We start from the raw sequence: 23,684 nt of genomic DNA, 5'->3' as shown, positions 1-23,684 counted from the left end.
TTGCTGAGGGCCTAATACATATGTTTTTATTGTTTTGGTGCTGAACAAAGAACAGTTTATTAGAGGGGGACGTGAACCTGCGAGTCCTGCGACCTCAGAATTACTCAGAATTTCTTGGATTCCTTGTCCTGGGGCCTTACCCGTTTCCAGGTTATTATGACCATTTCATGGGTCATTTTGACACAAAATCCGTGCGTTAACTAATGGGTCTGACCCCACGAGACCAGTATCTGGGTCAACTTTCAGAGGTTCTTTTTTGTCCCCCCACTCCCCTCCAGTTACGCCATTGGGCATGGTGTAAATTCTTATTATGAGTTACAAGGTCCCCCTCCCCCCAGCACCCCCCCCCCCCCCCTCGAAAAAATGAATAAAATAAAATAAACAAATACATGTACTTACATCTTTCCAGATCCTCAAATTCCTTCTTGGTGTTGCTTTTCGTCGTAATGCAACATGTTCTCCTGAAAGCCGACAAAGTCTTGCCGAGCAACGCGTCTCGGTCATCGCCACTGACTGCAGTCACCATCGAAGCGCACATATTTTATCACCGTCTGCAATCACCAAGTACAAGCTGATGGAAACTAGAAGAAATGTTCCCGTAGTTGTGCAAAGTCTTGCTTTCTTCATGATGAAATTTACTTGTTTGAGATAGGCTAATGTTCCCTGTTTGTGGTTGAAACAGCTTTAGGCGCTGGTGTAAGCCACGATTACGATCATAATTATTGTTATATCGTGCAGTTTTTTCTTTTATATAAAAAGCTCGTTGCTATGGTTTCCCTAATTAATGCACAATACACACCCAAAAGGTGGCTTTGAAGAAAGTCTTAGGGAAAAATATAACAGGTATATCAATACATACAAAGACAATTTAAAAGGGCAATTACAATAATTACTACCCAAACTTTCATTTTAAAATATTAAATACACCGGCATAAATTTTTCACATCGGTGTTTTATAATAAAGTATTTTCTATTAATAATACGTCGACCTTGTCTACAGTAACAATTACTGCCTCACACTGCCATTATAAAATAATCAATACACCATTATTATTCATACCAGCGTTTAAAGGCACCATACACTTTTGGTAACTGTCAAGGACTATTATTCTCTCTGTATCCAAACATACTCAAAAACTAATAAATCTGTGAGCAGGTATGGGATGGGCTTAATTGGTCATCGAAGTTGCAAGAAAATAACGAACGAAAAACACCCTCAAGTTGGTTGCACATTGTGTGTGCTTTCAGTTGCATAGCTTCATGCAGGTCTTTTAATATTGTATTGAGAAATTACTTTCTTTCTCAAAAACTACGTTACTTCAGAGGGAGCCGAATCTCACACAATGTTTTATACATCAACAGCTCTCCTTACAAAACAGGTTGGTAACTGAAATGGTGGTGTTTACTGAAGACGTTTAGCGTAGGCCCACCCCACCCACCGAACAAAACAGAAATGATGCACTTTCCCTTTAATTCATTAATTTTCTCACACCAAATAATTGCTGCCAAGGGCTTGCATTAGACCTAGCGGTAATTTTGCATGAGGACAATTACTGATCGATACACTAAAACACAAGAAGCAGTTGCTTCTTATGAGATCGCCACCATTTCGTGTGTATTACCCCTTTGGTATACAAAGTTTGTTAATATTACTCCCAAAATTACTTGTGACAATCATCTTTGCCAATAAGAATTGGAGAGCTGTTGATTTTATAAAACATTTTATAAATAACACCCTTTGAAGTATAGTTCAATAGAGGTAATTTTCGACCTAGAGAAAATTCATCTGAGCATGATCTGATACAGGCATAAAGCATTTCCCAGGCATCTTAAAGCACACAATTCTATGGAACAAAGGTGGATTTTTTTTTCTTTCAGTGTAACTTCGATGGCAACTTGAGCTCAAAAATTCACAGGTTTGTTATGTTGATGCAAGAAAGGTTGTCGAATTAAAAAAAAAAGTAATTGCATATTATTATCATGCAAACCAATAATATTTTCTCATACCAGCTATGCCAAACATAATACTGATAATAACCGAAAACCATCCATTGTTCCAGGGAAGATCACTGGTGAAGATTGAAATTATTAAACTCCATCCCAAGTTTTATTGAAGAGCGCCACCACTTTTAATGAACCGACACCTGTTGCTTCGTATCGGCTGGTACCATTTTTACCATGTTCTTTTTAACAGTTGATAGTCGTCTGGGTACCCTGCGGGCAAAGTTTCGATGCGGAAATAATGAGATTTCACTGGTACACGGTGATACGCCCCTATTGAAAGTGCATGAGAGGTTACCAGTGCTATTTTAACTAGATTCTTCGTGTAGTTATACAGTCAAGTTTTACTTACGCACAAGTTTGCGGGTAAGGTGTAGGTTTGGTCACACTGTTGGAATTTGCGAAACTGTTAGTAATAAATAAGTTACAATGTATTCAGCACCAACTACAAATAAACTGTTAGAAATTATAAAACAGCCAGGTAATAATGTGTGTGCGGATTGCTGCATCAAGCTCCCGGAAAATAAAGAAACGGTCAATAGCACAAGTGAGTATCGATGTATTTTGTCATGCCAAGTTCACCTGGCAGCACAAGTGTTACTGTTACTGGTTCAAGAGTGTGGCACACTTTTCCTGCCTCGCTATAAAAATGTTACACTTCATTAAATATGTAGCCGTCTGTGGTGGCGGAAATATTGGGGTTCGTGAAAAGTTCTTTAATTAAACTGTGTTTCAAATGTTGCAAGAGACACGACGACAACTTAAGAAAAATTGGGAAAACCCACATACATATTTACCATACCGTAGTCATGATGATGTAACCTTTTTCCTTTTGTAGTTTTTCTTTTGTTTTCTTTGTTTGTTTTTATAATGTTTCTTCCCTTTTTGATTTTCTTATGTAAACGTTTTGCTTTTTGATTTTTGGTTTCTTGTTTTGTTTGTTTCTTTTGGAAGGAAGGGGAGGGGTTGTTTGATGGTAAATTGGGACCCACCGTTATTTTAAACTGAAATGATCCAAACCATGCCAATCAAGTCATGACGTCATCAGCTAGCCGGATACATAAAACAAATTAAGTGTTTGCACCCTCAATCTGCTTATAGCTGGAAAGGTTCACCCTTGAATATTTATAAAGTATTGTAATGTATGAAAACAAAATTAAAAATCTGGAAAAACATAGAATATGCCTAGTATTAGTAAGTAGTAATAATGAAGTGCAGTACACCCCTAGAAAATGTTATTAGCTGTAAATGCAAAACAAAAAAAACACAAAAAACAACATATTTTTAATGTTACAGTCAATTGGAAGATCAACTTCACATTCACAAACAAACTAAATTATTGACACAGTGTTTGAATATTTAACCAAAACGTATATTAAATTGCAGTATGCTTTTCTGTTTTTGGAGGAACGGTAATTAACCCTGTGAGGCACTCCCACTTTAGATTAGAGCAAGATACATCTTGCTTCAAAGTCGAATTATACACTGACAGTAGTCACAAAGTTTGTAACAAATTAAAGATGGTTGATATTTCATAAATGTTTTTCTAGTCATTACACTTTAGTGTTGTTTTGGTTGGCTTGGCTAATCAACTAATAACAATGGTCCATTTCACAAAAATTGCTTGGGGTGAGGATTAGTGAAAATTATGTGTCCCTGTGTAATGTAGAAAAAAAAAATGCTAAAATGGTGAAACGCGACAAGCGTTGTGGTCTGAAAGTCACTGACAAAAATAGTTAAAGTTGAATTCTGACAATACTATAGAATAATTTGTCTCCTGTCACTTTGATTTTTTAGCACAAGCCCACTGGTCCTCTTACAATCTAGGAGTGTTCCTATGTGTGCCATGTGCATCAGTACATCGTAAGCTTGGAGTCCACATCAGCAAAGTCATATCTGTACAGCTAGATAGATGGAATGAAGATCAAGTTGAGGTGAGTCTTAAAGTCTCCTGAAAATATATTTTTTTCCCTTCAAACATTAGAGTATGTTTATGAATAATATAATATATTTTTGATTAATTGCTTGTAACGATTTATACGTGTAAAAAATAGATACATTTTTTTTTTAGGGGAGGGGTGACTCGGACTACCTCTTTTGTGACGTCAAACATCGAACAAAACAAAAAACAAAAAAACGTAAGTATTGTGAAGTGAGCTTTCAATAATTGATGGTTATTGTCTTTTTGTCATCAGTTTATGGGTGTGAATGGCAATCTCAAAGCCAAGGAGAAGTATGAACAAGATGTTCCAGTCAGCTACCGAAAACCACAAAAACCTTCGGATCCTGAGTAAGTACTCTTTTTTAGTTATAGTTTTAGGTTGAACAAAGACACATTAACTAGAGCAGGATTTGAACGTCCTCTTGATTGAAGTCGTGACACTCTACCAACTGAGCTGTCTAGCCCTACATGTATATTGATGGTCTCCCTATTTTGTCATAATGTTTTTCGGGGTGCCAGTCTGAAGCCATAACCTTTGACTGCCGTGTAGCCAGGGATCACACCCAAGTTTATGACACAACTAGGGCCCAATTTCATAGAGCTGCTAAGCCCAAAAATTTGCTTAGCATGAAATTTCTTCCTTGATAAAAACAGGATTATCAACCAAATTTCCATTTGTTGCATTTTGCTTGTTACTGATATTCAGCTGTTGTTTGCTTATTAAATCCTAAAACTCACTTGGAAATTAGGATGGTAATCCTGTTTTTATCAAGGAAGGAATTTCATGCTAAGCAAATTTTTGTGCTTAGCAGCTCTTTGAAATTGGTCCCTGGGAAGCGGCAGCTAGGGGATGACCGTAGGGTGACGTGACTTTTTATTTCAGATATCAAGTAAAAAAATAACAAGGGAAACTTTTAAGTTTATACTAAACACCACTTATTTTGTGTAACTTTTAAAATAACTAGTTGTAGTACATTTGTATGCTTAGTTTTATAATAGTTTGCTACAAAAATATGGTTATACACAGAGCTGTGTATTGCTGTAGCATAGAGGAATCAGTTTTCTTTGATCACGTGGTTGTTGGTCCGGCTTTAGCTCCATCGGATATTTTGAATAAATGTCCAGTTCAGAAGTTCAAATAACCCAAGCCCAAGTAGGGGTTTCAATTATGGGCCTTAGAGTGCATAGAGATTAAACCACACCCTTCTTTCTGTGGTGCCCCTTGCAAAAATCCAGCACAAATTTACATTTGCGTCATAACTCATAGAAGTGCCCCTTGCCAGAAGAATACTGCCACGCCCTTTCAAGAGGAAAAATTCAAGGCTTGAAAACTTAATACACATCTACTGGTACATTGTAACCCTAAATGGGTTCCAGGTTGTAGCCAAAACCACTGAACAAGTTATAAATATATACCCATCATAATTGATCCTTCTAGATTGTCCAAAACCGAAACAGCAAAACACATGAACTTTGACAAATTGGTTACATGTTGTACGCTAAGTACTTGGATGCTGTGTTTTGTATTTCAGCATTTAATTTATTTTCTCTGTGTATAGGCCTACAAGTTGTACACACCACACCGTGCACTATAAACCCTACCCATTACCATGTACTTCCTGTTAAAATTTGACCTGTAAACATGGTTGAGATTCTCAAGGTGTTTTCCTGTCCATACTGATTCAGGGTCAGATACTAAAACAGTATTCCTAATGAAATGTTTCATTTTCATAATAAATTGACATGCTTTGTGTATTAAATTGGTTCATTTGTCAATTGTCACAAGACCATCCTCATAAGTTTTATGCGGCTTTGGATTTTTAAATTACCACCTTTGCACCAATACTCCACAATGCTCAACCCAGGACAAAATAAGGGGACAATGAGAAGTTAACCCTTTATTCATCTTAAGCACCGAGAAGGGGGAACTTGATGGAAGCAAAAACCCTTTTTGTTCCCTTGACAGAATACAATGGCAACCGTATTATGTCCTCCCTCACTGAGTGTTCACAGCTCAACCTGTAACAGCTATTGCACCATCCAAAGAATACTCTCCCCTTGACTTCTTAAAGGGAAGGTACTTGTTTGGTATTTACTCAAAACAAATATTAACTTAAAAACTGACTTAGTAACGAGCATTGGAGAGCTGTTGATAGTTTTAAACATTGTGGGAAACGACTCCCTCTGAAGTAGCATAGATTTTGAAATAGAGGTAATTTCTCACTAAAATAGTAAAAGACTTTGAGCTAGAAGTCTTTTATTCCTATCTGAAAGCACACAAATTTGTCCAACAAGGGTGTTTTTTCTTTCATTATTTTCTCCCAACTCCGATGACCAATTTAGCTCAAATGTTCACATGTTTGTTATTTTATGCATACATGTATGTTGAGATACATTAAGTGAGAACACTGGTCTTTGACAATTACCAAAAGTGTACCTTCCATCACACCACATTTTCTATACACAAAAACAATTGGTCACCATTGAAGAAAGGTAACAAGTATAGATTTTATCAAGCATTGCTGTGAAAAAAAGGTACAGTGGCTTCCTGAATGTAAGGGATGCGTCAGTTTTATCGTTTTGCATATTTATTCAGGGCGTTGACTCAGGAAGTACGTTGTTTTGTTTTGTAAATCCTGTTTGTTGTATTTTTTCAATGATACTTTAAATGCATTGTTAAATATGAAGACAAACAAGAAAAACACACTTGATGGTATTTAGGCCTAATTGGTGTTTCAAAGGAAGGGCTTGACCTTTATTTCAAAAGGTAAATTATTATTAAATTATTATTATTCCGGTTTATTCATTCACTGCACTGGCGGCCAAGCAGGCCGAAAAGCACAATTACCAGTAAAAAAATAGTTCATATATTGTAATTATGTAAATGGTTGAGGTCATGCAAATTCTGAAATCATTGAATGAATTATGACAACTTTGGCATCAGAATGGCCTACCAGAGACCATAGCCCTTTTCATACTTTTCAATTCAATTAAATAGATGTTTATTCCATACTCTTGGAGATTTAAACAGTACATAGAAATTTAACAAATCTAAAGTGCATTAAATTATACCCCCCAAAAATATAATCTAAAAGCAAATAATAAATAAATAACTAGGAATTAACCATGTACGAGACAGGAGCGAGAGCATCTCTTATCTCCATGGTATACAGTCATGTAGAGGCACTGGGAGTTTTTTGTTTTTAACCCCACAGTTACCCTGGAGCACTTTCACAGTGCCCCCTCCCCCTCCCCCAGGTTCCTATTCCACAAGGTTCCAGGTTCCCAGTGGTTAAACGCTTCCCCCTTCTCCAGAGCAGGGGTGGCTGTTCCCTGGGTATCCCATTTACCGGGGTAGGTCAGGGATGAAGTGATCCAAGTGTGAATGGCCGGGCAGTTATTCTCAAGAATAGAATAGCGTGAAAAGGTCTTAAAACTTAATGGCCGCCATTGCTAAATTTTCTGCATTTTGTATCACACATCCTCACCCAAGAGAAAGAAAGCAAAATAGAAACACATGTTGCATTTTATACCAGTTATCCTTCACTTGGTGCTCGATTTGCATAATATAATGGTGTACACCACCTCTAAATAGCACGGGGGGGGGGGGGGGGGGGTTACACAATATTGTGTCTCTCTTCTTAGAATATTGGGAGGCACTAACAGGCCTCAAATTTCCCGATTTTTAGGGCAAGGCCACTTTGGCCTTGAATTTGTCAAATTTTTAAAGGGCACCAAGGCCATGAGGTAGGGCACCAAGGCCAACTTAAAATTTCAAAAAGGGCATCAAGGCCATACAAAATAAAGATCATGAAACAATTTCTGTTCAGGTCCTGAAGGCTGTTTTAATGAACCATTTCATTACTTTTGCTTTCCTTAACCAAAAACATAAAGTGTTTTTAAATGTATTTAATTTTTATTTATTGATTAATGGGAAGTAAAAGTATGCATCCTTTGCTGGCGGCGGTTGAAATGAACCATTACATTACTCTTGTTCTTCTTTTTGCTTTCCTTTAACTAACAACGGCAAGTTCTTTGAAATCATTTTTGTTGCTATGGCCAGCCAAAAAAACCAATGAACTGTCACTTGACTGTGTGTGCAGCGATGATTCTGTTGCGACGGCCAGACGTAAATAATGAGCTGTCACTTGACTGTGTGCAGCGGAGATTTATTTGACGTAAATACACGTATGTACCTTTCATGTACATGTACATGTACATCATGCGTGATTTACGTAACATGGCCCACGCGCACGACATGTACAAGTACCAGTGAACAAGCACAGTACCAGTGGAGTAGGCGGGCGCCCAACCTCGAATGGAACCGAAATAATTGTGATTAGCTGGTACCCATCATGGACAACCATGCGTAGGTATGTGTGTTGCAAGATGAGTACCAGTGCGATTGTTCTCAAATGGTCGTTGCAAGTACATCCGGCCCGTGTATAAACTTTGAGTACACAATTACAATGTCTATTGCATGCACTGCCGGCCGTCCGTTTCAATTCCGTGTGATGAGCATTCAACCGACCGCGCTGTGTGTGCGTGTAGTGATGTACGTACGTATGCAAGTGTTTGATTTAATGTGCACACACAGACGGACGGCATAAAAACATAAATTTTGATCTCAAATACAAAAAGGGCACGGCGGCCATAGGAGAAAAAGGGCACGGCACTTTTGGCCGTGAAAACGTCAAATTTTCTCGGGGCACCACGGCTAGTGTGAAGGGCACCGGCGGCCATGGCCGTCGTGGCCGCCGGGAAATTTGAGGCCTGCACTAAGGGAAAACATTTGGGGAATCCCCCATTTTCTTTTAGCATTAAAATGGACCAGGGCATCCCTGTACAAAAGTGCATGATTGATCGATCGATTGATATAATTGTGTACCCCTGACGCTTTGCTATTGTGTCTTTCTGAGAATAATTGGAGGCGCTTGAGGGGAACATTTGGGGTTTCCCCTAGGAGGCCATTTGAGGACATCCCTGTACAGAAAATGCACAAGCCCAAAAATGTCAGAATGATGTCATTGGATGTTTTGGATGTTGACAAAAAAAATTCTGGTTTCGGAAGTGTATTTAATGCAACTGGGCAATTTACACATATTTAACATTAAAGGTTAGAGACGTGTAATTTTTTCCACACTCACATGAGGACTATATCTATTGGAAATTGAGTAAATCACAAAACTGAATTTGACAGAGTTTCCTAAGTTCCTCTTGAAAATCATTTCCGTTGTTTTCTTACATGTTCCTTAAACCAGTGGGGGATGATTTCTGAATATTAGCACCTGTCTGCAATATTAGAAAAGAAGCAAAATCCACTCAAATCCAATAGTTGTCCGGGAAACAATAATACTCCACGTTTATAATGTTTTGAGCGAAATTATTTATTAATTAACAAATTGGTTTTAACACAATTTACTTTTTAAAGGTAGAGTACACTTTTGGTAATTGTCAAAGTTGTAATATAATGGAAGAAAAACACCCTTAGGTTTCAAATCAGATTCAAATCTTTGTGTGAAAGATTACCTCTTTCTCTAAAAGTACAGTGTACATGTACATTACTTCCTAGGGTGTTGTTTCTGACAATGTTTTATAGTATTCACAGCTCTCAAATGCTCTTTAACAAGTTTTTATGTTAATTTTGGTTTTTACCCATACACCGATGTGTGTTAGCAAGTTTTTATGGTAATTTTTTGGGTGGAGTAATTTACCAAAGGATACCCTCCTTTTTGAAGTGGTCCGTATTTGCAAAGTCAGGCCTGATAATTCACTGAGGCTACAAAGGCGATTGCTTCCATGCCCCCTGGCCAATGCCTTCGTGCCCTTGAAATTAAGCTTGGGCGATATCGATTTATTTTATTCACTATATATTGACATCATCAGTCTTCAAACACCAAGTGAAAGTTGTAGAAGAGACAGTCATAGCATAAGAGAGGTGTTCTAATGACCTATTCTTCTGGTATTACTCCAAACCTATGGGGTGCAAGATGTCTCAGCTAGGAAATACATCGCGATATTGCGATACTTAATCGATATATTGATATATCGATATTTCGAGTAAAACCAAATCGATCCGATATTGAAATCGTTTCCAAATTAGTATCGCGATATTCGATAATATCATGGTATCGCCCAAGCTTACTTGAAATAAGTAGAATTTAAAAAATTTCCTCAAAGCCATATACATGTATAGGGTGCCCTTTACCAAGTTTACCAAGAAGAAAATGCCTTCCTTGCCCTTTCAATAACAAAGCACACATGCTTGCAAAGTGTTCCTGTTGATTGTTTATGGTTCACTTATATCCTGCTGACTCACCCTACCTGTTCATTGTCTAATTATCAGACTGTTGATTAGTAATTTGTAAGATTGTTTGTCAACCACTATGACTAGATGATATAGTGTTGAGTGCACTGTACATGTATTTTGTGCAATTTGCAATTTGCTTCCTTGTGCACATCCATTGAATGTGTGATGACTATTAATAATGAACTGTTGCACGTACTAGTGTACAAAACATGTACATGATGTAAAGTACATGTACATACTTTGACATGTAAAATACATACTTTGTCACTGCAGTTGTTGTGGATCTTGTTGAGCCGTGAGAGCAACTTGCTCTGGGCACAACAGAGCTGCTTAAGCACAAAAAGTAGCTATTACCAGAATGAAGTTACCAGCCAAACTACCTTGTCACAAGTAAAATGTTGGAACTGGTATCCTGCTTGTGGTTGCTTCTCAGCAGAAAACTGTTAAGCAATATTCAGAGGGAGCCTTTTCTCACAATGTTTTATACTATCAACCTCTCCCCATTACTCGTTACCAAGTGGGGTTTCATGCTAATAATTATTTTGAGTAGTTACCAATAGTGTCCACTGCCTTTAAAAAAAAAAAACACTAGTTAATTACTTGAGAAAAAAAAAACACTAGTTAATTACTTGAGAAAGACAGCACATTACAATGGATATATACAAAAATAAAAAAAGCCACAATCTTTTGTCACTAGGGGTCCAAAGGCGTTTCAGTTGTAGCTAGATAGCTGGACAGCAGCATGGTCGGCGACACATATTTCCTCGGAAAGATATTGTGTCTTTACCCTCTTAATATGTACACAACTCCCATCACTCACTGATTTGCAGAAAGTTTCCTGAAAATAAACCAATCTTTCAATGTTCTGATCAATATATATATTAAAATATCCCTGATTATGGAAAATTTGGACTAAGTAAACATTGAATTTGTTTCTAAAAATCTCCCTGATTGCAAGATGCATTGTTGGCAGCATTGTTGGCAGCTCTGCTTGAAGGTTTTATTTTGTAGTGGTTGAGCGAGAGGATGTCTTGAGCCGATGTTTTCTCGGGAAACTCCGATGGTTGTCCAGCATCAGTGTCCTAAGTTTTATTGTAAACTTAAGATTTCACACAGTGATCATCACATTGAATAAGATTAACTGTTAGATAGGACGCAGTGATTTGTTTCGCTCCTTTGAAAGTTTGATTGAAGCCCTTTGGTTTCTATAAAGAAAAAAAACAATGCCAAAATAAAGAATGTTCATGAGTGCAATGACTATAATGTTTTCATAATTTGACATTTGAAATGTTCCATTTAACAAGGCAAAGCCAAAGCAGGAATGGAATGTTCCATCCTTCAATGGATAAAAATACTCTCTCCATTTCACAAATGCAAACAGTCATTGTTTGTTTTATTTCTAACATTCCAGTTGGTCTTTGAAAGATAATCCTATCATATTATTATTGTATTCTGGCACCCACCTACAATTTATAAGCCATTTTGAGATATGGCGGACATAATACTTTGACACTACTTTAGGTCTTAGGTAAATCTGTTTGTATATTATCTAAATAAATCCACCATACATCTCAAAAAGGCTAATGACGTTTTGTACTTCTTTGCGTAGTGTGTCATCTAGTGTGTAATCGAGTCAACAGTCTAGCAGGCAATAGTCCAGACCTGATGCTTTACTGAGGCAGCGAAGGCACTTGCCTGCATGCCCCCTGATGACTGCCTTGGTGCCCTTGAAATGCTCCAATAGAAGTTTATATCTTCTTCATTGGGTGTCCTTTACCATGGAGAAAATGCCTTGGTGCCCTTGCCTTTTCAAAAAAAGGAGCATAGTGGAAAAAGGATATGGGACAAAAATGCATGTGATCTACAACGATCCAATCAAATGACAAGGCTCTACTCTGGACATAAATGTACTTGGTGCCCCTGTTGGTCTTGTGTTTTTCAATTGAACAATAATACCTTGCTGTATAATTTTATTTGTACTTGACACACTTAAGACAAATCTTCTCTACTAAGTGCTATCAAGTTCATTTTGGTTCTGGTCCAGTAAAATAAATTCTGGTCCAGTAAAAAGTTTGAGTTACATTGGGTGCGTTCGTTTAGCTTCGCTGGGTCGACCCCGGTGTGTTCGAATAGCTTTGGCGTCATTCCAGGGGCTCACTCGGGTCAGCCCCCAGTGCCTTGCTTGTGAAGTGGGTCACTTGGGGGTGACCCGACGTTACCACAAGAGGGCGAGTATGATCGCTCGATTATCTCTTGTCAGGGGCTCACCTGAGTGAGCACCGGGGGATCGACCCAGGGAAGCTAATCGAACGCACCCAATGTGCAAGTCCTGCGATCGTGTGGATTTTCTCCCACCTGTGAATAATGGAAAATATTGTTTAGAGTGATCTCTGCTATTTCTAAAAAGTATCAAGGTATATTGACTATGCTGTAAGAATAAATGGTACATACTTCATTCTTTTGGGGGCAATGCAGTAAACAAAAAGCCTAAACATTAATGTAAACGTCAACACAAATAATATGTATAAAAAAAAATTAAATTTGTAATTGTTTGTACAGACACGACGGAATGTTTGGATTATCATAATACGCAAATGTTGTTTTCAATTCTCTTTCATTTTGATTGTTTTTCTTAGGGTTGTACGAGAGCAATGGATCCGTGGAAAGTACGAACGACAAGAATTTATCAACATCAGCCTGCAGAAGTTTCGGTGTTCGGAAATGACAGGGATGATGTGGAAGAAACTGAAGGACAAACAGAACTTCATGGAGAGAAAGTTTATCCTCTCAGAAAATGACTTCACGATCAGATACTACAATAGGACAGATGTAAGTGTTATGCAGGCGTCCCATCAACCAAGGCAACGCCCATGTTTTTTTTTTTCCTTTTGCAAATTGTAATAATATTTAGCTACCTTTCTCCTTCTTTAAACAGACCGTGCAAAGTCTCACATGTATTTGAACATTTGTGGGACCATTTTGGGCGGCTTGTACATTATAGTTGACAGTTTTCTTTCATATTGACCCATTTCACCTGACGTCATCATCAGAAAAATCTTGAATGCGCCATACTGGTGGGCAATTTCACCACGCGTTATTATATATAATTCTATGCCCTGCGTTATGCAGTGAAGTGCACGTTTTAGGCGACGCAGCGTTAATACACATAGACCTAATTGCCCACCAACATGGTGAGCGTGGCATCAGTCACCGCGTGTGAAGCACGTGCAAGGGGGTCAATAGCGCATTTCAAGAGAATGATCATTGCACTTCAAGCATTATTGGTAACTGGGTCATTTATTTAATCTTTAAATTATCTCAGCTCCCTAGGTAGTATAATATACCGCCAGTGCTGCTTATCATGTAGCACACTAATCTTAATCAATCACAAGAACCAAACTTTGCCCTCACAAGTTCCCATTTACCCCTGATTAGTGGTTCAAAGAAATTAACGTTAATTGTCTTTTCCAAGATAATAAACATAATAATAAACATAATAATAGTAACAATGACATCTATACTGCGCATTTTCCATACAAAAATGATCAAAAGCGCCTTTAGAGCAATACAAATTATCATCATGAACAATGACATAGTAAACACCCGATAAAACAAAAACAGCAAAGTAAATAGAAACCACACCCCCCTTGACTCAGCAACCAGAACGTGAGCCTGATGCACTTAACCGCTTGGCCATTGCTTTAAGGCGTGAAGGGAACAAGCCCTCACACTTTCAGGGGTCTCAATGTTGGAATACGTGTACAACTTGTACAGTCTAATATATGTCAACCCCTCATTGTATTCCAAAACAAACTAAAGTCCTTTTTCTAGTTTCACCCTTAGTACATGAACTCTCATAGTCCTCCCAACGGTCAATCAAGTTCAATTATGTGACGTTTGCGGTGACACCATAATCTCTTTTTGGAAGTGGTGGTTCTGAGAAGAACCGGTGGTTCTGAGAAGAACGGTTGTCTCTGAGAAGAACCGGCGGTTTGACAACTCAACGTTTCGATCAGGAATGCTCTGTGGTCTTCAGGAGAATATTGGACTGTGTAGCTGATGATTGTTGCTGAAGTACTGCCAAAGAGATTATTTTGGTAGTGCCCCTTATTGCACACCCTGTTACTATGGAAAAACAGCATACATGTTATCTCTGTACTTGCTTTTCTCAAAAGTTCCACAAGACTGCAGGACTTGTAGCTCTAGATTATTATTAAAATGGGATTTATTTTACTAGACCAGAATCAAAATAAAAAGAGACTATATTCAAAATAAGAAAGCAGTTTTATCATCTTAACTGTTTCATTTGAACAAACAGTAATCAGAAGATTTGTCTGTTCTGTTTTATCATGGGTCATGCTCAGCAGCAGGATTGAAAGATATATTAACTGGCTTGACACTGGTCCAGTATAAAACTCGAGCCCTGGCATACATGTAGGTCTCATAACAAGTGTGTCAGGAAACAGCCTTGGTAAATGAAAGGATTTCACTTTGATTATATATCAGCTGAAACAGTTTATTTTTCTATATGTACGGTATATTTTGTAATCTGATGGAAATGATGATAATACAGTGGGTGGAAGTGGAAATGCCCTGCAAGGTTTCATGGAAACAGAAAGAGTTCATTGTGTCACAGCAAACATTTACCTTGACCCTTTAGCATAACAGCTGTGCAGTTGATTTTTTTTTTTTTTTTTTTTTACTTTCAACTGCATTGTGCTTTGTCCATTAGTCAAGTTTGCACATCAGTATACACACGTGTCAATGTTGTACAAGCTTCAGAACTTAGTGCACTATAAAATCCATCAAATATTTGGATTTGGATTTGATGGCCCATAACAGGATTACATATACCATTAACTTTTTCAGGGACTAGAAATAAGACAGCAATTTTACTAGTCCATGTCATACAAAACATGTGAAATAAAAATGCTTTACAAGAGTAAACTAGCGAGCCGGACCACTTGGCTGTATTTTGACTGGTTCTCTACAGTGTTTTGACTAGGATCTTCTAATGCTGCATTTAAAGGGTGGCTGCAGTGTTTTTTAAAATAATTTAAACGATTAAGCATGACTTTTTAAACCTGAAATATTTTTATATATTTTTTATTAAATGCGCAAGTATTTTAAAAATGGTTTTCAAGAGATTAAGGGAACCCGCCCCTATAAGGGGCATAAACGTCAAGGGTCATGTCGGGAACCTGAGCCGTCGGGCCCCCTGGCTGTGTGCATATAGAGACGTGTGCACTGTGTGGCCTGGTACCTAGGCGCTTGTAGTTAGGGACCAGACTCTTTTTGCCGACGACATGTTTGAATTCCCGACGTGACGTCGATGGTAGGGGGGGGGGGGCATGACTTATTCGCTAACTACGCAAGTGAGATATGTCGGGGGAAAAAACAAAACACATTTTATTGAGGTTCAATACATATATCAGAAATAAATGACAGCAAAATTAACTGTTTTATTTTAATTCACTGCAGCATCCCTTTAAACTTAAAGGATTCAAGTATTTTTTGATGAGAATACAGACTTTTGTAGAAATTCCTGGCTTCGGAAAGAATTTCTTTAGATTTGGTCAGTCTGGAATCTGCACCATTAACAACACAATTGATAGATTTACTAACGAAACTACGTTTTCTCCATATTCAGAAAATACTTGGATGGTTTTTCTCCACATTCCATCCACCGTGTTCTAGATCTTATGAGTACACCCATTTTGATTTTATAAACATCTACCAGATCAGCTTGTTTAGCACTTAAGAGATCGATTGACTCATTATCACCTTCGGCCACTTTATTGGAAAGAATACCAACGTCCCTTTCTAGAGAACCCTCTAATTTGTTGAACTCTTTCTTTTTCCATGTGGAGTAAGAAATAGTTTTAGACCTTATTTTCATAAGGAGCATCTAAAAAAAAGTCTGATCGTTAATGGTGAATATCATTTTCCCCTTTGCCAGCGAGCGGCTCAAAGTCTCAATATCCCAAAACACATTTGTGAACACTCTGTAAGTAATGTCCTTTTCCATTGTCTTAAATTAGTGGATGTTGTTTACTTTGTTTCAGGCTAAAGAACCCAAGGCAATCATCCCCCTGGACAGCCTCAATGTTGCTTTCTGTCCCGATAAGGTCGGTAACCCCAACGGCATGCAGCTCTACTTTGAGCTGAAGAACGGCGAGCTGCGCAACATCTTTGTGTACACCGACACTGGCAAGGTAGGTTAGTCTGGGCCACTGTGCATAGTCATAGCCAGAGGGGTGCATGGGTGCCTTTTGGACACCCTGATTTAAATTTGGACACCCTATTTTATATGTCGTTTGCATGGTAATGTATTGTGAGTGAACACTTTGGACACCAAGTTGTTAAATTTCCAGCTTATTTGGAGACCCTTTTAGCAAATCTTGTCTAAAACCTTAGCACTGTGTACCTCCCTTCACCCTTAAGAGACTGTTTATTTCTGTAAAACCCTTGACCATAAGCCAAGACATTGCTAATCTTAGAGATTTTTGGCTCTGTTATACTCGGGCAAAATATACATGTAAGAGAATTTAATATGACAGAAATACATATATATTTTGTTTTAGAGTTTTAATTACCATGTACATGTATATGTTAACCATGTGTATGTTAACATGGGAAAAAATGGAAAATGTCAATTCGGTGCGATACAATTTCTTTGACCCTGCTCAAATCCTGCTCTTGTCAATTTATTTTTTGTTTCCCCCTACATGTATTATGTGTGTTTTTAGGTTTTTGTTCCATTTTCTTTTCTCATCCAGGAAATAGTTGACTGGTACAATGCAATTCGTTACATGAAATACAACCGTCTGATGGTGGCGTTCCCTGCTGGTCGAACTGACGAAGAGGTTTGTGCAATCTTGCTATTTATATTTTCAAGGGAGGGATAGAATGGGCTTTTCAGATTCAGCTAACTTTTTTGCTGTTGGGTATTATTTGGTTTGGTTAGACCTTTGTGCCCTCACACTTGCAAACTTGCGGGGTACTTTACTTAATGGAACAATGCTACCCCACTAGGTTTTTCTTTTTTTAGTGGTACCCCACAGAGGATTTCTTCAGAAAAGGTAATAATAGAACAACGATGGAAGTACCCATAACTGAAAGTGAAAGTGCCCTTTCTAGAATGAAAATGGCCTTGCCCTCTCAATGTTGAAATAAGTCAACTTATTATATCTAAAGTAATAATAATAATGATACTTATATAATACTAACAAAATTTACTTTTTACATAGCGAAATTACACGTGATTCTCAGAGCGCTTTAGGAAACGGCAAAAGAGAGAAGAAATCAAAACTGTGGAATTAAGATGAGCAAGAGTTTTAATCTGACAGCCTCATACTCTCTTTATTTTGGTCTACATAGATTAACTTCGCCCCCCCTTCCAACTTCTGTGCTTATCATTTTGCTAATCTATGTAATGATGATGTATGATGATGATGTTATATTTTGTATGTATGTTATTTTTTGAGAATAGTATGAAATACACACCTACTTTTTTTTTCTTCAAAATTGTCTTTATTTTAATGGTTTTAATGGGTTCAATTCTTGTCTGTTGTTTTGTTGTATTGTCACACCATTTTTGAGTAAAAGTAATTCACTTTCAATGTGCAATTTTCAAGGTGTAAATTTAGGTGAGTGGCTTAACTATTTAACATATTTTTTTATATTGTTAATTACCAATTTGCCTTCTATTTAATTTCACATTTTAAATTTATGTAAAATTGTTGTAATTCAGCCTTTGTGCTGCGAGGTCAGTTTATTAATAAACCATTTTATCTATCTATCTATCTACAGCGCTTTGTGATGTCTGTGATCTGGAAGGCTTTTTTTAAATAATAAATATTATTATTATTATTATCATTAATGGTTTGATTCACAGGTCAACCAGATCCTTGATAGAGGGGATATATTGAAGGAAGGCTGGCTGCATAAGACAGGCTCCAAGGGGAACGAAGCCTTCAGGAAACGCTGGGTGGTCCTCACCTACAAGCGGATCACTTACTACGAGATGCCATTGGTAAGTAGGCCAAAGAAGAGGAATGGGTAGGGCTCGAAATAAACATTGGACCGCAGGTCCGAGGCCTGATTTTTGCGTCAGGCCAGTAAACTTAAGGCTGGACTTGTCCGTCCGACTGTCTTGTGTTTATCAATGGAATATTAAAAACCTCATTTTTATTGTTACTTGGTGTACATGAAGGTGTTCATTTGTCTATAGTAAAGCTATTGTTTTGTTTCAATTTGTAGGCTGTTGCTTAACTTGCCCCCGCTTTTTGGAATGTCCCTCTACTTTTATATTATTGACTGTACTTTTTCCCCCCTTGATGATGATATGTGTAAACAAACGTTGCTTAGAATTGAGTTGAATTGTGTAAGATCTTTTTGAAAAATGGTTTACTATGAATCTGATTAATAATATTCAACTCTGTTGAGTGATGTTAATGTATATGACACTCCATTGTTGTCCTTTGACAAACGAGCACTCTCTAATGTGTCAAGACATTGTGTGTGAGCCTCGATTAAAGTACACTTTCACATAAGACAAATGTGCTTGTTCAACTCATTTTTATTGTATAATAACTTTTGTCCAGGTAAAGGTTTTGAGCTACAGGCTCTGCAGTCTTGTAGGTTTCCCCTACATTTTAGAGCCATGTTTGTCAATGATTCATAATGGACCCTTTTCGTAAAATATGGAAATTGCACATAGCGCGTGCGCACTAAAATTTGGGTTGGCAAAAATGAGGGAACATTGCGCTGTTGTGTACACAGCGAATTGCCATGTGAGGCAGACGCGCAGGCAGATGCGATTGCGCGTCTGCTTAGTGCACAACTCTTTGGTGTTTGCCAACCAATAAGGTCTGTACGCGAGCGTAAATGTAACTAGCCTATTCATGAAAAGGGTCCATTGTTTGTGTGTGGTTATGGGACGCAGAAGCGATTATTGTTTCTGTATTCCACCTAAGCTTGTATCATAATGAATAATAAGGATGTGTTTCGATTTGTTGACTTTATAATTTGTATATTTCTCTATTAGTATTATTATTTCTCTTGTAGATTTGTATATTTGCTCGTTTGTTGCTTGTAATGTATTTTATGTGCTGTGCCTTGCAATAGGGTCTGTACACTAGGTACATAGATGGCACCCATTATAAATGCATGTAATTGTATGATTATATTATTATAGCAGCATCAAAGCAATGATAGCTATAAGATGCGAATTAATGTCTTTAATGGATTTGTATATTATGGATTTGGGATCAGGTTGGCTTAGTGATTTCGTTCCCTGTCTTCCACCTCTGTGAACCACTGTTCAAATCCCACTTTAGACCAGAAGCCTTTTCTTTGGATTGGGTTTTAGTCCCTGATTACCTGGGTTTACCCCATTTTGGGTTTTTCTAAAACTGTACCATTCGCTTCCTAATCGTCCAGTTATTGTAGCTAATGGTTGTGTAATAAGATAAATAAATTAAATCAAATAAATTAAATACATAACCTTAGCTGAACTCATTAGGGCCTATAGTTCTATCATTTGGTAGTTGTTGCTCTTACCATTCTAACTATGACCTTTGACCTTTATGACCTCACAGGATGACGTCTGCAAGAAAACAGTGAAGCTAATGAACACAAAGGAGTACAAGTGTATCGATGGTGTGCCCCCAGGCAAGCTTGAACAAGGCTTCGCCTTCACCTTGAAGACGCCCGGACGGGATTTCTTCTTCTCAGCCGAGACGAAAACGGAACGCGGAGATTGGATGCTCGCCATCAACAGGGAGATCGGCATTCAAGCTTAAGGGTGTGCTTCCAAGACCAGCATTTTTTACATAGTCTTAAAATAAACTAGATAATAACTGTCTGGATTGAAGTAAATATGAAGTAAATTATATACTGGTCACCCTGATTAAAGACATTGACTGATAGGGAGACTGCCAACTTAAGGCTAGATAGCTCAAGTACGTTAATCTGGAGGTCGTTGGTTCAAATCCCGCTCCAGTCAATTTGTTTTTGTTCAAACACAAAACTAATTATTATGCAATAAGACATTTGGATAATTCAGTATTTCTTCATCGCAAAATGCTTGTGTTTTGCAAGCCATCATTGGCAGCTTTCTGTGTGCATACAATAAATAAACATTATGTAGTGAATAGGACTTTTTTATACAAATTATAGTGGGCCATGGTCGGGTGATTCAGAGCATCAAACTCAATACCTGGTGACCGAGTCATCAGAGAGATTGTTTGAATCCGGGGGTGCGTTCCACTCGCGCAAACAACTCGCAACTGTTCGCGCAAACGTTTTGTTGGCTTTTGAACGATTGGTACGTATACGCGATGTCAACATGGCGGCGCCCTGAAATGAAGATGGCGCGCACCATACGTATTTTTTTTTTACTTTGTTTTTGCTGCAATAGTCCTCTTTTTGACACCATTACATCAACTAATTAACTTTGTTATTCCAAATCTGCATCCACCGAAAATACAATGTAATTATGTTTGTGACAAAGAAATAATACCGTATGCTTGTCCGCCATTTTAAAAACCACTCGCCAACACCTCCGAAGTATGTTCGCCTAAAGTTGCCAACGTTCGCCAACGGTGGCAGCGAACAACTCGTTCCACTTGAAATTGTTGGCGAACGTGCGCAACTGTTGGCAACGTTTGCGCGAGTGGAACGCACCCCTGATCAGGACACTACCCTCGCGTCCTTAAGCCTGTAACCTGACAAAAAACCTTCATCACGCTGTCACCATCTTGATTATGTTACCTGTTTCCATAACGGTAATGAATGCTAACATATAGTGCGCAAACATGGCACCAGACCATTATTTCGTCCAGCCTCAGATTGGTTACAATGAGTTGGAATGAAGTAAAATCAAGATGACCACACCGTGATATAGATCTATAACTGCTTATAAATCATAACCTCGTAGTGTGATGGTGTGTTAGCGTTAGCAATGTGTGCCCACCATTTGTTGCCGATGCTGCATACTCCAAAGGGGTTGAGATGGTTTTAGGAACGCCCAATGAACATGATTAGTAACAGGTGCTATGATGCAGTGTTTAAAAGCACATAACAACTGCATTTTTAAATAAAAAATAAAAAAAGGTTCTTCATGAACTTCTCCAGAATGAGGGAGGAAAAATTAACTCATAAGAAACATTCCTAAAACTTAATGGAATTTGTTGTTGTAGCAGCAGCATTGTGCAGATTTTATAACCACAATTTCAACTTGAGAAGTAGGCAGCCCCAGCAGGACTAGATTTTTGTGGAAATTTCCATAATTGTTGCGAGACCTTAACCTCTCTGGCTTTTTCTATATTATTTGTAAAACACATAATCTTAAAAATCTGAAGATTTTTTTTTTTTTTTTATTTTGGTATAGGAATTTTTGGGGGACTAACCTTAGACCATGTAGACAACTCGAGTTTTGTTTGTGTGTTTGTTTTTTTTAGAAAGAAGTGATTTTACAATGATGTGTCAACACCCAAATACTAAACTGGATTTAATATATTCGTAAAATCAAGATGGCCACACCGTGATAAAGATCTATAACTGCTTATAAATCATTGCTTGCAGTATCCAGGGGCCAATTTCATAAAGCCTGTAAGCACAAAAATGTGCTAAGCACAGAAGAGTATTGCTTAACAGGAACAGGTTACCAGCCAAATATTACTGTAAGTTTACATTCTTATGACTTGTGGTGGCCCACTCAATGTTTGCTTAGAGGGCTTTATACAAAAACAACAACAAATATAAACAAACAGCAGGAAAGCTGCATATAATATATTTTTTCACCTTTGTTATATTTTTCTAATTCCACACAAATGTCTCCAGTTTTACAATGTATAATATTATTGTTTATATTTCACGGTAATAGAATACTATTTGTAATGATAATAAAATAAAAACAAATGTAACTACTTAAGATAACTCCGAACAAATAATTATGCAAGTTTATATAATTGAGAGTAGAATAAAACTAAGGGATGTCATTTTAATTGATTAATTGAATTTCACCATCTTGTATATCCATGCAATTTTTGTACAGATTTAAATATGTACACGAGAATCAGAGATTTATTAAAGTTTGAGTTTTTTCTCGCTTCTTTATCGGCAAAAGACACGAGAAAGGGCACAGCCTAGATCATGCAAGACATGTTTTGAAAGCTGTATAGATTGAAAAATAAGTGCAGGTCATGAAATTCATGGGGGATTGCCTGCAGCAAAAACTTGTTACATTGCATGTTTATACCATACCGGTCATTGCAGTTGCTAATAATTAATTTGAAATCTTTATTTGTTCAATCTGTCTGATGGTTAACGACACTGGACACCTTTGGTAATTGTGCGAGATGTGCAAGATGTCCACTTTTCTTGAAAAAAATATTTTCTTAAAAATATATACATGTGTTTTATTTATTTCATGATCATTGAAAATATTTTGTTGAATTTATTAGTATTTTTCAATGTTGGTTTCAGTCTAGCTTTGTTTTTGTTTACCCTCGTGCATATCAGGAGACGAGGAGCTCAGAGAGGTCATGTAACGTTTTTTTAAAACGTTTCATCTGTATTTAGAATGATTCATTTTCAACCATCAAACCATAACAAAGCCAACAAATGTTTGCATTTCAGTTTCTCTATTTAGCATATTCTGAACTTGGACAAATTGAGCAAATACAACCAATTAGTTTCGTCTGCATTTTCACAAAACAGATCTAGATTGTTTCTAACATTTTTTTATATGAAAACATTACAGATAAATGCATGTCTTTCAGACTATACGTTGTAATAATTCGGTGAAATTTTATTTTTTGTGAAATCTATGTAAATTTGAGTTGTTTGGCAAGGGTGCTAGAAACCGGCAGCATAAAGATCCGGTTGAAATAGATGATGTTGTATTTACCTCGATTTTCAAGAAGAGTTTTGGACAAATTGTTTTAGCCTTCAAAATTTGTCGGGAAGAAAGGTGAAAAGTCGTACACTAGACAAACTTTTCAAATTTTGCGATGGGTTTTCAAATTGTACTTTGTGAGAAGACAAAAGATTTCGTTAGACCAAGACCAAAAGTCTTGCATTCTATTATTGTAATGTTAGTGGGATAACAGGTGCAATATTGTACAAATGTTGGATGCATTCGAGTGCATTGTTGCAGACTGTTAATGGAACAACCTAGATTTCACAGAGCGATTATATTCTGTGACAATGAACCAACGATTTGCATTCATTATTTTTGTTTTATGTAACACACAGATCCTTTACATTTGAAATATTTTCAGAATAAACATGTTTACATCATCCTTGTCCGCCATGACAGGACCTTGCCTCGTTTGAATAAATCGGCGGGAATGATTGGTTTGGAAATGGTGCTGCCCGTGGGTCAAACAAATATGCATATTTGGACGCAGCAGTAAATGTATA

General features: G+C 37.4%; 1 protein-coding gene across 1 annotated transcript; it reads left to right on the top strand.

Moving 5' to 3' along the window:
* Positions 1-2,338: 2,338 nt before the first annotated feature.
* Positions 2,339-20,588, top strand: LOC117292103 (arf-GAP with dual PH domain-containing protein 1-like). Its single transcript, XM_033774024.1, has 8 exons — positions 2,339-2,548; positions 3,799-3,935; positions 4,197-4,291; positions 12,890-13,082; positions 16,319-16,468; positions 17,033-17,119; positions 18,151-18,288; positions 19,856-20,588. Exons 1-8 carry the CDS (start codon positions 2,431-2,433, stop codon positions 20,057-20,059), a joined length of 1,122 nt encoding a protein of 373 aa, XP_033629915.1. The 5' UTR covers positions 2,339-2,430; the 3' UTR covers positions 20,060-20,588.
* Positions 20,589-23,684: the final 3,096 nt, after the last annotated feature.

Source organism: Asterias rubens, chromosome 7 (genome assembly GCF_902459465.1).
Source record: "Asterias rubens chromosome 7, eAstRub1.3, whole genome shotgun sequence".
Lineage (NCBI taxonomy): Eukaryota > Metazoa > Echinodermata > Asteroidea > Forcipulatida > Asteriidae > Asterias > Asterias rubens.
Note: the sequence above shows the minus strand (reverse complement) of the source record. Positions and strands in the feature narration are given on the sequence as shown.

Bases quoted from the DNA above. Each gene is read 5' to 3' on its own strand.
- LOC117292103 (XM_033774024.1), top strand. From the start codon at position 2,431: ATGTATTCAGCACCAACTACAAATAAACTGTTAGAAATTATAAAACAG. The intron at 16,469-17,032 runs GTAGGTTAGTCT...TTTCTCATCCAG, and splicing joins TGTACACCGACACTGGCAAG to GAAATAGTTGACTGGTACAA. The intron at 17,120-18,150 runs GTTTGTGCAATC...TTTGATTCACAG, and splicing joins CTGGTCGAACTGACGAAGAG to GTCAACCAGATCCTTGATAG.